Source organism: Ranitomeya variabilis, chromosome 8 (assembly GCF_051348905.1).
Source record: "Ranitomeya variabilis isolate aRanVar5 chromosome 8, aRanVar5.hap1, whole genome shotgun sequence".
Classification (NCBI taxonomy): Eukaryota; Metazoa; Chordata; class Amphibia; order Anura; family Dendrobatidae; genus Ranitomeya; species Ranitomeya variabilis.
Window position 1 is genome coordinate 179,430,345 of NC_135239.1, and position 11,496 is coordinate 179,441,840.

At 44.7% G+C, this 11,496-nt stretch overlaps 1 protein-coding gene across 1 annotated transcript; it reads right to left on the bottom strand.

The window, feature by feature from the left end:
* Positions 1-5,485: 5,485 nt before the first annotated feature.
* LOC143788169 (protein kinase C delta type-like) lies at positions 5,486-11,210 on the bottom strand. Its single transcript, XM_077277597.1, has 8 exons — positions 11,006-11,210; positions 10,461-10,735; positions 10,049-10,140; positions 9,877-9,939; positions 9,222-9,360; positions 8,509-8,700; positions 7,774-7,902; positions 5,486-6,121 (listed from the first exon to the last, which is right to left on the bottom strand). The coding sequence occupies exons 1-8, from the start codon at positions 11,208-11,210 to the stop codon at positions 5,756-5,758; spliced, it is 1,461 nt and encodes a 486-aa protein (XP_077133712.1). The 3' UTR covers positions 5,486-5,755.
* Between the last annotated feature and the right edge of the window lie 286 nt (positions 11,211-11,496).

Genomic DNA, 11,496 nt, shown 5'->3' on the forward strand with positions numbered 1-11,496 from the left:
ATTGGACTCAACCCACATCTGTGAAGAGCCTTCAGAAATTTCTGGGCTTTGCTAATTTTTATCGCCGCTTCATTGCTAACTTTTCCAGTGTGGTTAAGCCTCTGACCGATTTGACGAAGAAAGGCGCTGATGTGATGAATTGGTCCTCTGCGGCTGTTGAGGCCTTTCAGGAGCTTAAACGTCGTTTTACTTCTGCCCCTGTGTTGCGTCAGCCAGATGTTTCTCTCTCTTTTCAGGTTGAGGTTGACGCTTCTGAGATTGGGGCAGGGGCCGTTTTGTCTCAGAGAAGTTCTGATGGTTCTTTGATGAAACCGTGTGCCTTCTTCTCTAGAAAGTTTTCGCCTGCTGAGCGTAATTATGATGTCGGCAATCGGGAGTTGTTGGCTATGAAGTGGGCATTCGAGGAGTGGCGACATTGGCTTGATGGAGCCAAACATCGCGTTGTGGTCTTGACCGATCATAAGAATCTGATTTTCCTCGAGTCTGCCAAGCGGTTGAATCCTAGACAAGCTCGATGGTCCCTGTTTTTCTCCCGTTTTGATTTTGTGGTCTCGTATCTTCCGGGATCTAAGAATGTGAAGGCTGATGCCCTCTCTAGGAGTTTTTTGCCTGATTCTCCGGGAGTCCTTGAGCCGGTTGGTATTCTCAAGGAGGGGGTGATTCTTTCTGCCATCTCCCCTGATTTACGGCGGGTGCTTCGGGAGTTTCAGGCTGATAGACCTGACCGCTGTCCAGTGGGGAAACTGTTTGTCCCTGATAGATAGACTAGTAAGGTAATTTCTGAGGTTCATTGTTCGGTGTTGGCTGGTCCTCCTGGGATTTTTGGTACCAGAGAATTGGTTGCTAGGTCCTTTTGGTGGCCTTCCTTGTCGCGGGATGTGCGTTCTTTTGTGCAGTCCTGTGGGACTTGTGCCCGGGCCAAGCCTTGCTGTTCCCGTGCTAGTGGGTTGCTTTTGCCTTTGCCGGTCCCTGAGAGGCCCTGGACGCATATTTCCATGGATTTTATTTCGGATCTTCCTGTTTCCCAGAAGATGTCTGTTATCTGGGTGGTTTGTGACCGGTTTTCTAAGATGGTCCATTTGGTACCTTTGCCTAAGTTGCCTTCCTCCTCTGATTTGGTTCCATTATTTTTTCAGCATGTGGTTCGTTTGCATGGCATTCCGGAGAATATTGTGTCTGACAGAGGTTCCCAGTTTGTTTCTAGGTTTTGGCGGTCCTTTTGTGCTAGAATGGGCATTGATTTGTCTTTTTCTTCAGCATTTCATCCTCAGACAAATGGCCAAACTGAGCGAACCAATCAGACCTTGGAAACCTATTTGAGATGCTTTGTGTCTGCTGATCAGGATGATTGGGTGACCTTCTTGCCGTTGGCCGAGTTTGCCCTTAATAATCGGGCTAGTTCGGCTACCTTGGTTTCGCCTTTTTTTTGTAATTTTGGTTTTCATCCTCGTTTTTCTTCAGGGCAGGTTGAGCCTACTGACTGTCCTGGTGTGGATTCTGTGGTGGACAGGTTACAGCAGATTTGGACTCATGTGGTGGACAATTTGACGTTGTCTCAGGAAAAGGCTCAACGTTTTGCTAACCGTCATCGGTGTGTTGGTCCCGGCTTCGTGTTGGGGATTTAGTCTGGTTATCTTCTCGTCATGTTCCTATGAAGGTTTCTTCCCCTAATTTCAAGCCTCGCTTTATTGGTCCTTATAAGATTTCTGAAATTATCAATCCGGTATCTTTTTGTTTGGCCCTTCCAGCTTCTTTTTCCGTCCATAATGTTTTCTATAGATCTTTGTTGCGGAGATATGTGGTGCCCATGGTTCGCTCTGTTAATCTTCCTGCTCCGGTGTTGGTTGAGGGGGAGTTGGAATATGTGGTGGAGAAGATTTTGGATTCTCGTTTTTCGAGGCGGAAGCTTCAGTATCTGGTCAAGTGGAAGGGTTATGGCCAGGAAGATAATTCTTGGGTTGTTGCCTCCGATGTCCATGCTGCCGATTTGGTTCGTGCTTTTCACTTGGCTCGTCCTGATTGGCCTGGGGGCTCTGGTGAGGGTTCGGTGACCCCTCCTCAAGGGGGGGGGTACTGTTGTGAATTCCGTTCTTGGGCTCCCTCCTGTGGTTGTGAATGGTACTTTTGTGAGTTCTGCCCTTGGTCTCCCTCTGGTGGTTTCTAGTGGAACTGCTGCTCCTTGAGTTTAGCAGTAGCAGCTGCTTTCACTGATCATCTCTCCTGGCTTTGCTATTTAACCTGGCTCTGGTCTTTAGTTCATGCCAGCTGTCAATGTTTCTGGGTTGGATTCAAGGGGGGGTACTGTTGTGAATTCCGTTCTTGGGCTCCCTCCGGTGGTAGTAAATGGCACTTTTGTGAATTCTGCCCTTGGGCTCCCTGGTATGACCTGGTGGTTAAGGAGCAACACTGATATGACCTGGTGGTTAAAGAGCAACATGGGACGAGCTCTGAGGAGGTGGTATCTGTACTGACCACAGTTCCTAATCCTAACACCAACACTAGAAATAGCCGTGGGATGTTCCTGTCTCTCCCTAGACACCTCGTCACAGCCTGAGAACTAGCTACCCCTAAAGATGGAAACAGAAAGCTATCTCGCCTCAGAGAAAATCCCAAAAGGAAAGATAGCCCCCCACAAATATTGACTGTGAGTGGAGAGGGAAATGACATACACAGAAATGAAAATAGATTTTAGCAAAGGAGGCCACTACTAATCTAAAAGAATAGGAAAGGATACTGTGCGGTCAGTATTAAAAACTAAAAATCCACGCAGAGTTTACAAAAATGATCTCCACACCGACTCACGGTGTGGAGGGCAAATCTGCTTCCCCAGAGCTTCCAGCTAGGCTGAATATATCATACTGACAAGCTGGACAAGAAAAAACATAACATGAGCTGAGCGATTAAGTCCACAGCAAATGGACAACCAAAAGAACAAGCAAGGACTTATCTTTGCTGAAATGGACAGGCCATCAGAGAAATCCAAGGAGAGTTCTGAATCCAACCAAGAAACATTGACAGCTGGCACTGGCTGAAGACTAGAGCCAGGCTAAATAGCAGATCCAGGAGAGACGATCAGTGGAAGCAGCTGCTAATGCTAAACCCAAGGAGCAGCAGTTCCACTCAAAACCACCGGAGGGAGCCCAAGGGCAGAATTCACAAAAGTGCCATTTACGACCACCGGAGGGAGCCCAAGAACGGAATTCACAACAGTGGTTTATGTGACATGACAACTTTATTTTTCGTGTCGGTGCAATTACCAGATTTAAATTGTTTTTATATGTTTGGCTGCAGTCACACACTAAAAGACACTTATTACTGCTTCGCCATATTTTGAGAGCTATAATTTTCCTATAAACCTGCCGACAGAGTCATGTGATGGCTTCTTTTTTTGTGGGACAAGGTTGATGTTTTTATTAAATACATGCAAAGTTCATATTTGCACAAAAAGACCAGATAGTGGGAAAAATTCCCTACCAGATATATATATATATATATGTACCTGGATGGAGTGTACAAGTTGACGCAATATATTCAATGCCGCCTATTATTCATTTACCTGTGTGTCAGGATGATGCTGCAGGGATGGTGGTTCCAAATGTGGAAGGTCCTTGTGGTATGCACGAGTTTGTGAATGCCAGATTCCACCAAACAGAGAAGGCTTCCTTGCTGGTGGGGGCCGTCCCGGCCAGTGACAGACGCCCCTGTTTGTTGGTAACAAGTTACTGCGTGTAGGTGTTCCAGGTCAGAAGTCAGCGAACAGCCAGCAAGGTGCAGGAAGCTGCAGGACTTTACGTAATGTCACGGTCACGTGATACCTCACGGGACTGGCTATGGCTATGGAGCACCCTACGGACCACAATCCAACGCGTTTCGGAATCACTGATTCCTTCGTCAGGAAATTTTCACCAAATTTCAGTTTTTTTCACAAATAAACGAAGGTAATATCAAAGAAATTTTACCACTATCATGAAATACAATATGTCACAAGAAAACAATGTCAGATTCACCGGGATCTGTTGAAGCGTTCCAGAGTTATAACCTCATAAAGGGACAGTGGTTAGAATTGTAAAAATTGGCCCGGTCATTAATGTGCAAACCACCCTTGGTGGTTAAGGGGATAAGGATATTTTTTCAATTTTTTTTTACTTTATTTTTACTTTTTTACTTTGTCCCTCTATGTAACTTTCACGTTTATCACTCTAATCGCTGTTATAAAGTATTGCAATGATTTACAGCTGTCAGGTCTTGTTTAGCTTGTTTAGACCATGCTCTGAGCATGGTGTAACAAGTTTGCTAGCCTCGTGACCAGGGTCACCATGGCAACGATGAGGCCCTTGCGGAGGCACCAATCTGAGTGGAGAGAGAGCTCCCTCCCTTTCCCTGCCCGTTATATGTTGCGATTGATATAATTCACAGCATTTAGGGGGTTAAACTGCGGAGACCAGTGCGGGCGCCGCTCCTGGCAGTGAGAGCTGGGTTACAGCTTTCATGTTAGTTGAACGTCTGGTGGCGATCGCGCATAATTGCCATGACATACGCCGTACATCCAAGGTCGGGAAGGTTATAAAACTGAGAATTTGTTGTTTTTTTTAAATGTTTTAATTTTTAGCACTTTCCCTTCAATGTACCAAATCACACCCGAAAACTGATGTGGATTACATACCCACTTAAAAGTAGGCGTCCTGTGCAGTTTCTTGTATTCTCGGGGGCAGGACCTGAACATTCCTATTGTAGACGCTGAGATATGTGCTTTTGATGGGACAGATATACAATAGATTAGCGACTGACGGACATTAGGCCTCATGGGGAGATGGAAGAGAGTGATAATGTCAGAGTTAGAGGCTGCAGGAAGATGCATAAACCCATAGTTCTAGTAACAATGCCACCTCAGTCAGTTATAGATGCGAGTCAGCTGTGTATCCAACCCACTGCCGCCTTGTAGGACGCGCTCTCCGCTCCTGAGCCCGCTCCATGCACTCACAACCAACATCCGCTGTACATATACCGCTAAATAAAATCCTCATAGCGCACGTAGTAACAGAAAACCCGGAGTTCTAGTAACAACACAACCTCATTCTCAGGAGGAAGCAATAACAACGTATAGGGAGGGCTGTAGGAAGGAGCCGGTGAGTTTACGTGTTACATCGTAACTGTGCAGACTACTAGAGGCTCAAAACCTACTTATTCAGAAATTCATGTTTTATGTCACTGTGGACATCAGTGAATTCTTACAGGTGTGTAATGTAGAGGATAAGTAATAGTATATGAACGTCCTGACACTGTGCAGTGTTACCACCTTTCTATATGTCACATACTGGTGATAAATACAGAAATACACGAGATACAGGATGATGTTAAATAATTAATAATTTTATTTTTTTCTCCTAGCAGTATGTTTTGAGTTGTGGGAGGAAACCGGAGTACCCGGGGAAAACCCACACAGACAAGGGGAGAACATACAAACTCTGTGCAGATGGTGTCCCAGATTTCCACCCAGGAGCACCGCGCTGCTCGCCAACAGTGCTAATCACTGCGCCACCGTGCCATCCTGTAGTCTGACGGTCCTACATCTCCAAGCAGCATACCAGCCAGGTGAGTTATGGGGCAGCAATAGAGAATGCAGGACACTATGGTCTCTGATATGTAACAGAGTAGATGGAAGAACTCGGGGTGGGATAACAACAGACCCCGCCTGTTTCTTCAGACCACACCCAGGTCCATGCCTCCCTGACCCAGTAGTCAGGTATTGGGGGGACTATGATATATTGCAATTGCTGTAATTTATGCGGCTTTTAATGTTCTTCCACATGTTTCTGATATAGGAGAAGCCACGGAACAGCCACTTGTCCTCCGGGGTTCCAGGTGGTTTCTGAGCTTCAATGCCAGTAATGTTCTTCCACCTGTTGCTGATAGAGGAGAAGCCACAGATCAGCCGCTGGTCCTCCGGGGTTATAGGTGGTTTCTGAGCTTCAGTGCCAGTAATGTTCTTCCACCTGTTGCTGATATAGGAGAAGCCACAGAACAGCCGCTGGTCCTCCGGGGTTATAGGTGGTTTCTGAGCTTCAATGCCAGACATCACTTGGTGCAATTCCATTTGTTTGCTCGTTTCCAGAACTGGGATCTATAGGAAGAAGACAAATCAATCTGGTTACTTCATTAGGTATTTAATTATATCCGTCCCCTCCTGAGGGCATCTGTACAGATTGTGGATGAGCCGTGGTAACCGTGTGCAGATTACCGCTATTCGCCATGATGCATCGTTACCTGCAGCTTGAGAACAAGTCAACTACTGGTGCTGCCTGGCAATCTGCGGTATCCACATCTGCTACAACTGCACCATAAACCTTTGTTCACACGTTGCAACCACATTGGGTTCTTTTGCCGCGGTATCAACAAAAATTCATACTTCGGTTGTGGTTTTTTCTTCCAAAAATGGCAAGAGCAATATTGCTCTTTCGCAAAAAAAATCCACAGTGTGAACGGATCCAAGTTATTCACTAAGTGGCCTTCTGAAGAATTGGGGACAATAATTACACTTTTGAGAAATATGTAAAAGCCTGTCCATCCTGCCCCATACTGTAATTCCACCCATTTACCAGCAGGGGATGGTGGCCCGATTCTAACGCATCGGGTATTCTAGAATATGTATGTCCACGTAGTATATTGCCCAGTGACGTAGTATACAGCACAGAGCCACATAGTATACAGCAGAGTCACATAGCATATTGCACAGCCCATGTAGTATATTGCCCAGTGACGTAGTATACAGCACAGAGCCACGTAGTATACAGCAGAGCCACATAGTATATTTTGCCCAGTCACGTAGTACATTGTCCAGTGACGTAGTATACAGCAGAGCCACATAGTATATTGCCCATTGACGTAGTATATTGCCCAGTGACATAGTATACAGCAGAGCCACATAGTATATTGCCCAGTGACGTAGTATACAGCACAGAGCCACCTAATATACAGCAGAGCCACATAGTATATTTTGCCCAGTCACGTAGTACATTGCCCAGTGACGTAGTATACAGCAGAGCTACATAGTATATTGCCCAGTGACGTAGTATACAGCACAGAGCCACGTAGTATATTGCACAGCCCATGTAGTATATTGCCCAGCTACGTAGTATATTGCCCAGCGTATGATACAGGTTAAAAAAATAAAAAATAAACATATACTCACCTTCCGCCGGCGCGTTGTAGCTCTGTCGACTGGCAGGTCCTTGTAGCGCAGGACCTGTCATGATGTCGCGGTCACATGATGCACCGGAGCGTGGCGGTTGCATCGCGAGGAGCGGGAAAGGCGGCGTAGGTGAGTATACAATCATTTTTTTTTATTTTTATTATTTTTAACATTAGATGTTTTTACTATTGGCGCTGCATAGGCAGCCTCAATAGTAAAAATCTTGGTCACACAGGGTTAATAGCGGCGGTAACGGAGTGCGTTACCCGCGGCATAACGCGGTCCATTATCGCAAGCATTAACCCTGTGTGAGCGGTGAGCGGAGGGGTGTATGCGGGCGCCGGCAGTGAGTGTGGGGAGTAAGGAGCGGCCATTTTCTTTCGGACTGTGCGTGTCGCTGATTGGTCGCAGCAGCCATGACAGGCAGCTGTCGAGACCAATCAGCGAATGAATAACGGTGACAGAAGGACAGACAGAAAGAAGGATGTACCCCTTAGACAATTATATAGTAGATTTGTTTCACATATTATCACATTACACAGACAAGGAGGTGACATTATAATAAAATAACGCTGTGCACTTACAGGTGTCATTGTAAATGGTGGACGTGACCTTCCCGCCTCTAATTCCTCCCAGTTTATGGGCGAGAAGAATGGATGTCCTTTTAAATTGCTGCAAACATCCTGCCTCTTCTCTGGTGATTTACACAAGAGCTGCAAATAAATAAGAACCATTATTATATCACAAGTAATAATAGAAATAATCTCAGAAAAAAACAGCAGTTACAGAATTGATTTCTAATTTTCTTATAGAAAGATGAATTTATTAAAACAGCCATTGCTAGGAACAAATGCGATAGGACAGGATAAGATAGGATAATACAGGATACGATAGTAAAGTAAAGGATAGGATAGGACAGGATAAGACTGGATAGTACAGAACAGGATGGTACAGGATAGGATGGTACAGGACAGGATAGGACAGGATCGGATAGTACAGGACAGGATAGGACAGGATAGTATAGGATAAGCCATCAGTAGTTGATCAGTCAGGGACCGATACCCAATAATCCTGATGATTAGCTGTGTGGAGAGGTTTTGGTGAGCGCCGCAGCCTCTTTATTGTATAAATTGGCCTGTAGATGAGAACGCTGTACATATAGGAGAGGCTGTCCCGGGGCTCCAGCATTGTCCAAATTCCTTCTATTGGATAAAGCTGAAATACCCAACACAGTGGTGATGAAATGTACGGTGTATTATCAAAACTCATGACTGGTCTATCCTTCCTATGTCTCCAGGTATAAGTGTCTATTTACTCACTCTCTCTATGACATCCCTGAGCTGAGAATCCATGGTGTTCGGATAGCAAGGTTTGTCACGTGTCACTGAACGGGCAAGCCTTCGTAAATACTGAACATAGTTAAGCGGGAAATATCCTGTGGCCATTTCGTTGACTATGACCCCAAAAGCGAACAGGTCAACAGTGTAATTAAAGGGCTGTCGACGGATCATCTGTTGAAACATAAGATTAGAAGAGTAAGTTAGTACATTGTCCATCCTGGGAGAGAGAAAACAACCATGGTCCATGTTTACTGGTTGAGTTTTTCCACACCTAAGCCCCCATACATAATACATGTCAGCCAAAAGATCATTTGGTTGATAGCTACCTCTCCCATGAACAGGAACTCACAGTTCGGCCAAGAACTTCTATGTTCTCTATTAGAGAAACTCTGCCAGACTCCAAAAAATAAAGGATTGATCATTGGAAATCCAATGTGCTAGATCCTTCTCCTCCTGGATATAGAGTCTAGAGGCCCCAGTACACATTAGACTGTTGGCTGATCCCTCTGATATTGGCTGGTTTGGCTGACTTTAGTCTAATATGTATGGGGGCTCTTACACAGTCTATCTATTAGTTAGCATTAGTAAATGTGGACCGCTGTGGTGATAGATCTGTGATTCCACAAGCTCCACATTAAGTGAGAATTGCAGGTGGATAATAAAGTATGAGATATTAGTAGTCACATAGTCACCTCAGGAGCCATATAGCGAGGAGTGCCGCAAAATTCACTGATCTTCTGAGAGCCAAATACATTCATAGCAGCAAGGCCGAAATCAGCAATCTTAGCGTGTCCATCGCCGTCCAGAAGAATGTTGTCTGGTTTTAAATCCCTTAAAAAAGAAAGAAAAATAGTTCTGTGAATCAGACATAGATGAGCTGTAGTGCTGGGGTTGCTGTGGGGGCTTCACAGGACCACTCACTAAACACTGGGGGAAGATTCACTAATTCTATCTTGTGTAGACATATACCAGGCAGTCTGAAAATGCGCCACATTCATCACAGTGACTGTTTGACAAATTAGGAGCATCTTCAGAGACTTTTGTCTGATGTTACATCACTATTGTTTTCATTACTTAGAGCCAATAATTTTCACAAAAATCTGGTTACAGTTTAGTTGCTCGTTGTGACATTGTAAGCCACATGGATTCCTATCAAACTATTCCCATTTCCATAAAAGCCTTGTCCCCTCTTCGAGTGAGCCCCAAAAATGTCTAAAACACTTCATGAATGTGGTACACGTCATGTTCACCAGATTTTTGTCACAAATAACACCACAATTCTGGCACATTTATTTATTTCCCATAGTAAATCTTTCCCTACGTATAAAAAAAGAAATGGCTTATTACCGGTGAATAATCCCCCGACTGTGGAGAAACTCTATTCCACTCAAGATTTCTGCTGCAAGGAACCTAATAAGGAAGAAAAAATATCCTATCAGCATTAATTGTTCTACTGAACCACTAATAACTATGAGGGGAGACAGCGGCCACAGAAATCACAGAGCGGCTGTTCTCTTACCTGGTCGTGCAGACATCCAGGGGGCCTCTGGATTTGATAAATGCAGTCAACGTTCCACCACTCAGATATTCCATGGCATAAAATGCATAGTCCTGTGCGAGAGGAGGGAAGATGATGGTAAATAATGCAGATTTTATCCATCCTGATAACATTTACTATGGTTCTGGGACCTCTACTGTGTGTCCAGAAGACATGTCTCTGTGTCTGCACACACTGGAGAGGTGTCCAGGGCAAAAATTAAGTCAAAATCCTCTAATGATAGCCACCAGTAATGGCGCTCAGGGCATACAGGCACACAGAGCATGCAGCAGGGCTACTCATTTGCACTGGCAAAGATTGAATTTACAATCTAATGGAAGCAACTGGACATGATGGGGAGAAAGGAATTTTTAGAAAGTGAGGAGTCTCTTACCGCTGTCTGGAAGGTCCCATAGGCATGTGTGAAGAATCTGCTGTCTTCAGTGATTTCCAGGACCTCTCTCTCTAAGCGGATGGTGTTAGCGTACTCCAACAATTCCCTCTTCTTGACCATCTTGACAGCCAGCTGAAGTCCGCTGGGTTGATGTGTTGCCAGCATCACCCTGCCAAAACTGCCTTCTCCAAGCTTCCTGGTAAAGATGAAACTCTCCAGGGAAAGACTGGCAGTCACTTGCTCTGAAGGGCTGGTGGTCTGAGCACCGATTACACCTAGAAGGGAAAACAGATATAAGAACCAACAATTAATCTTACAGTCACACTCACATATAATGCTACAATAAATTGGCAATTTTACCCTGATGAACCTGGTTACCACCATATTCTGGCTGGAGAGCCCCAAGTATAGAAGGTGGAGAGCTCTGATGTAAGTGGTAAGATGTACAGGATACGATTATGCCATTAGGTTACATTTTATAAAATAAATGAACACTGTATATAAAACATGGATGTGGCCTGTGACTAAATGACTATAAACTTTACCTTCCGGAGCTTGATCGATGGATTTGTCAGTCTCTCGTCTTCTCTTGATGGTGGTCTCAGTGTCAGATGTCCTCTTTCTCTTAAGTTGTTCTCTACAACTTTGATTTTCAGCTCTCTCATGATGTAGGTGAGAGCTCCTGGTTTTAGCTGATCCGCTAAACCTTATTTCAGAGGTAACATCCTTTCCACTCTCAGATTCCACCATTCTTCCTCTCTTATTTGGGGGTGCATCTTCCTTCTCAGGAGAAGTGTTCCCTCTTTTTTTCCCCTTTTTAAGGGTCTTCATCTCTGGTGGATATCCAGAAGATGTTGTACAGGGATCATCTGTTTTCTTAACAGGTACGTCCTGTACAATGTCCTGAGAAGTTTCTCCTTTCTGAGAAAAACTCTCTTCCATGCATCTCTTTTTAGCACTCCTCTTATTCTTTTCACTACACTTCCTTTTTCGTCCCATGATAAGTTAATATCAATAATAACGAATTTGTTAAGTG

Coding starts and splice junctions, on each gene's coding strand:
- LOC143788169 (XM_077277597.1), bottom strand. CDS start 11,210: ATGGTGGAATCTGAGAGTGGAAAGGATGTTACCTCTGAAATAAGGTTT. Junction 9,361..9,876: donor AGTCGGGGGATTATTCACCG/GTAATAAGCCAT, acceptor TTCTTTTTTAAG/GGATTTAAAACCAGACAACA. Junction 8,701..9,221: donor CTCGCTATATGGCTCCTGAG/GTGACTATGTGA, acceptor ATGTTTCAACAG/ATGATCCGTCGACAGCCCTT.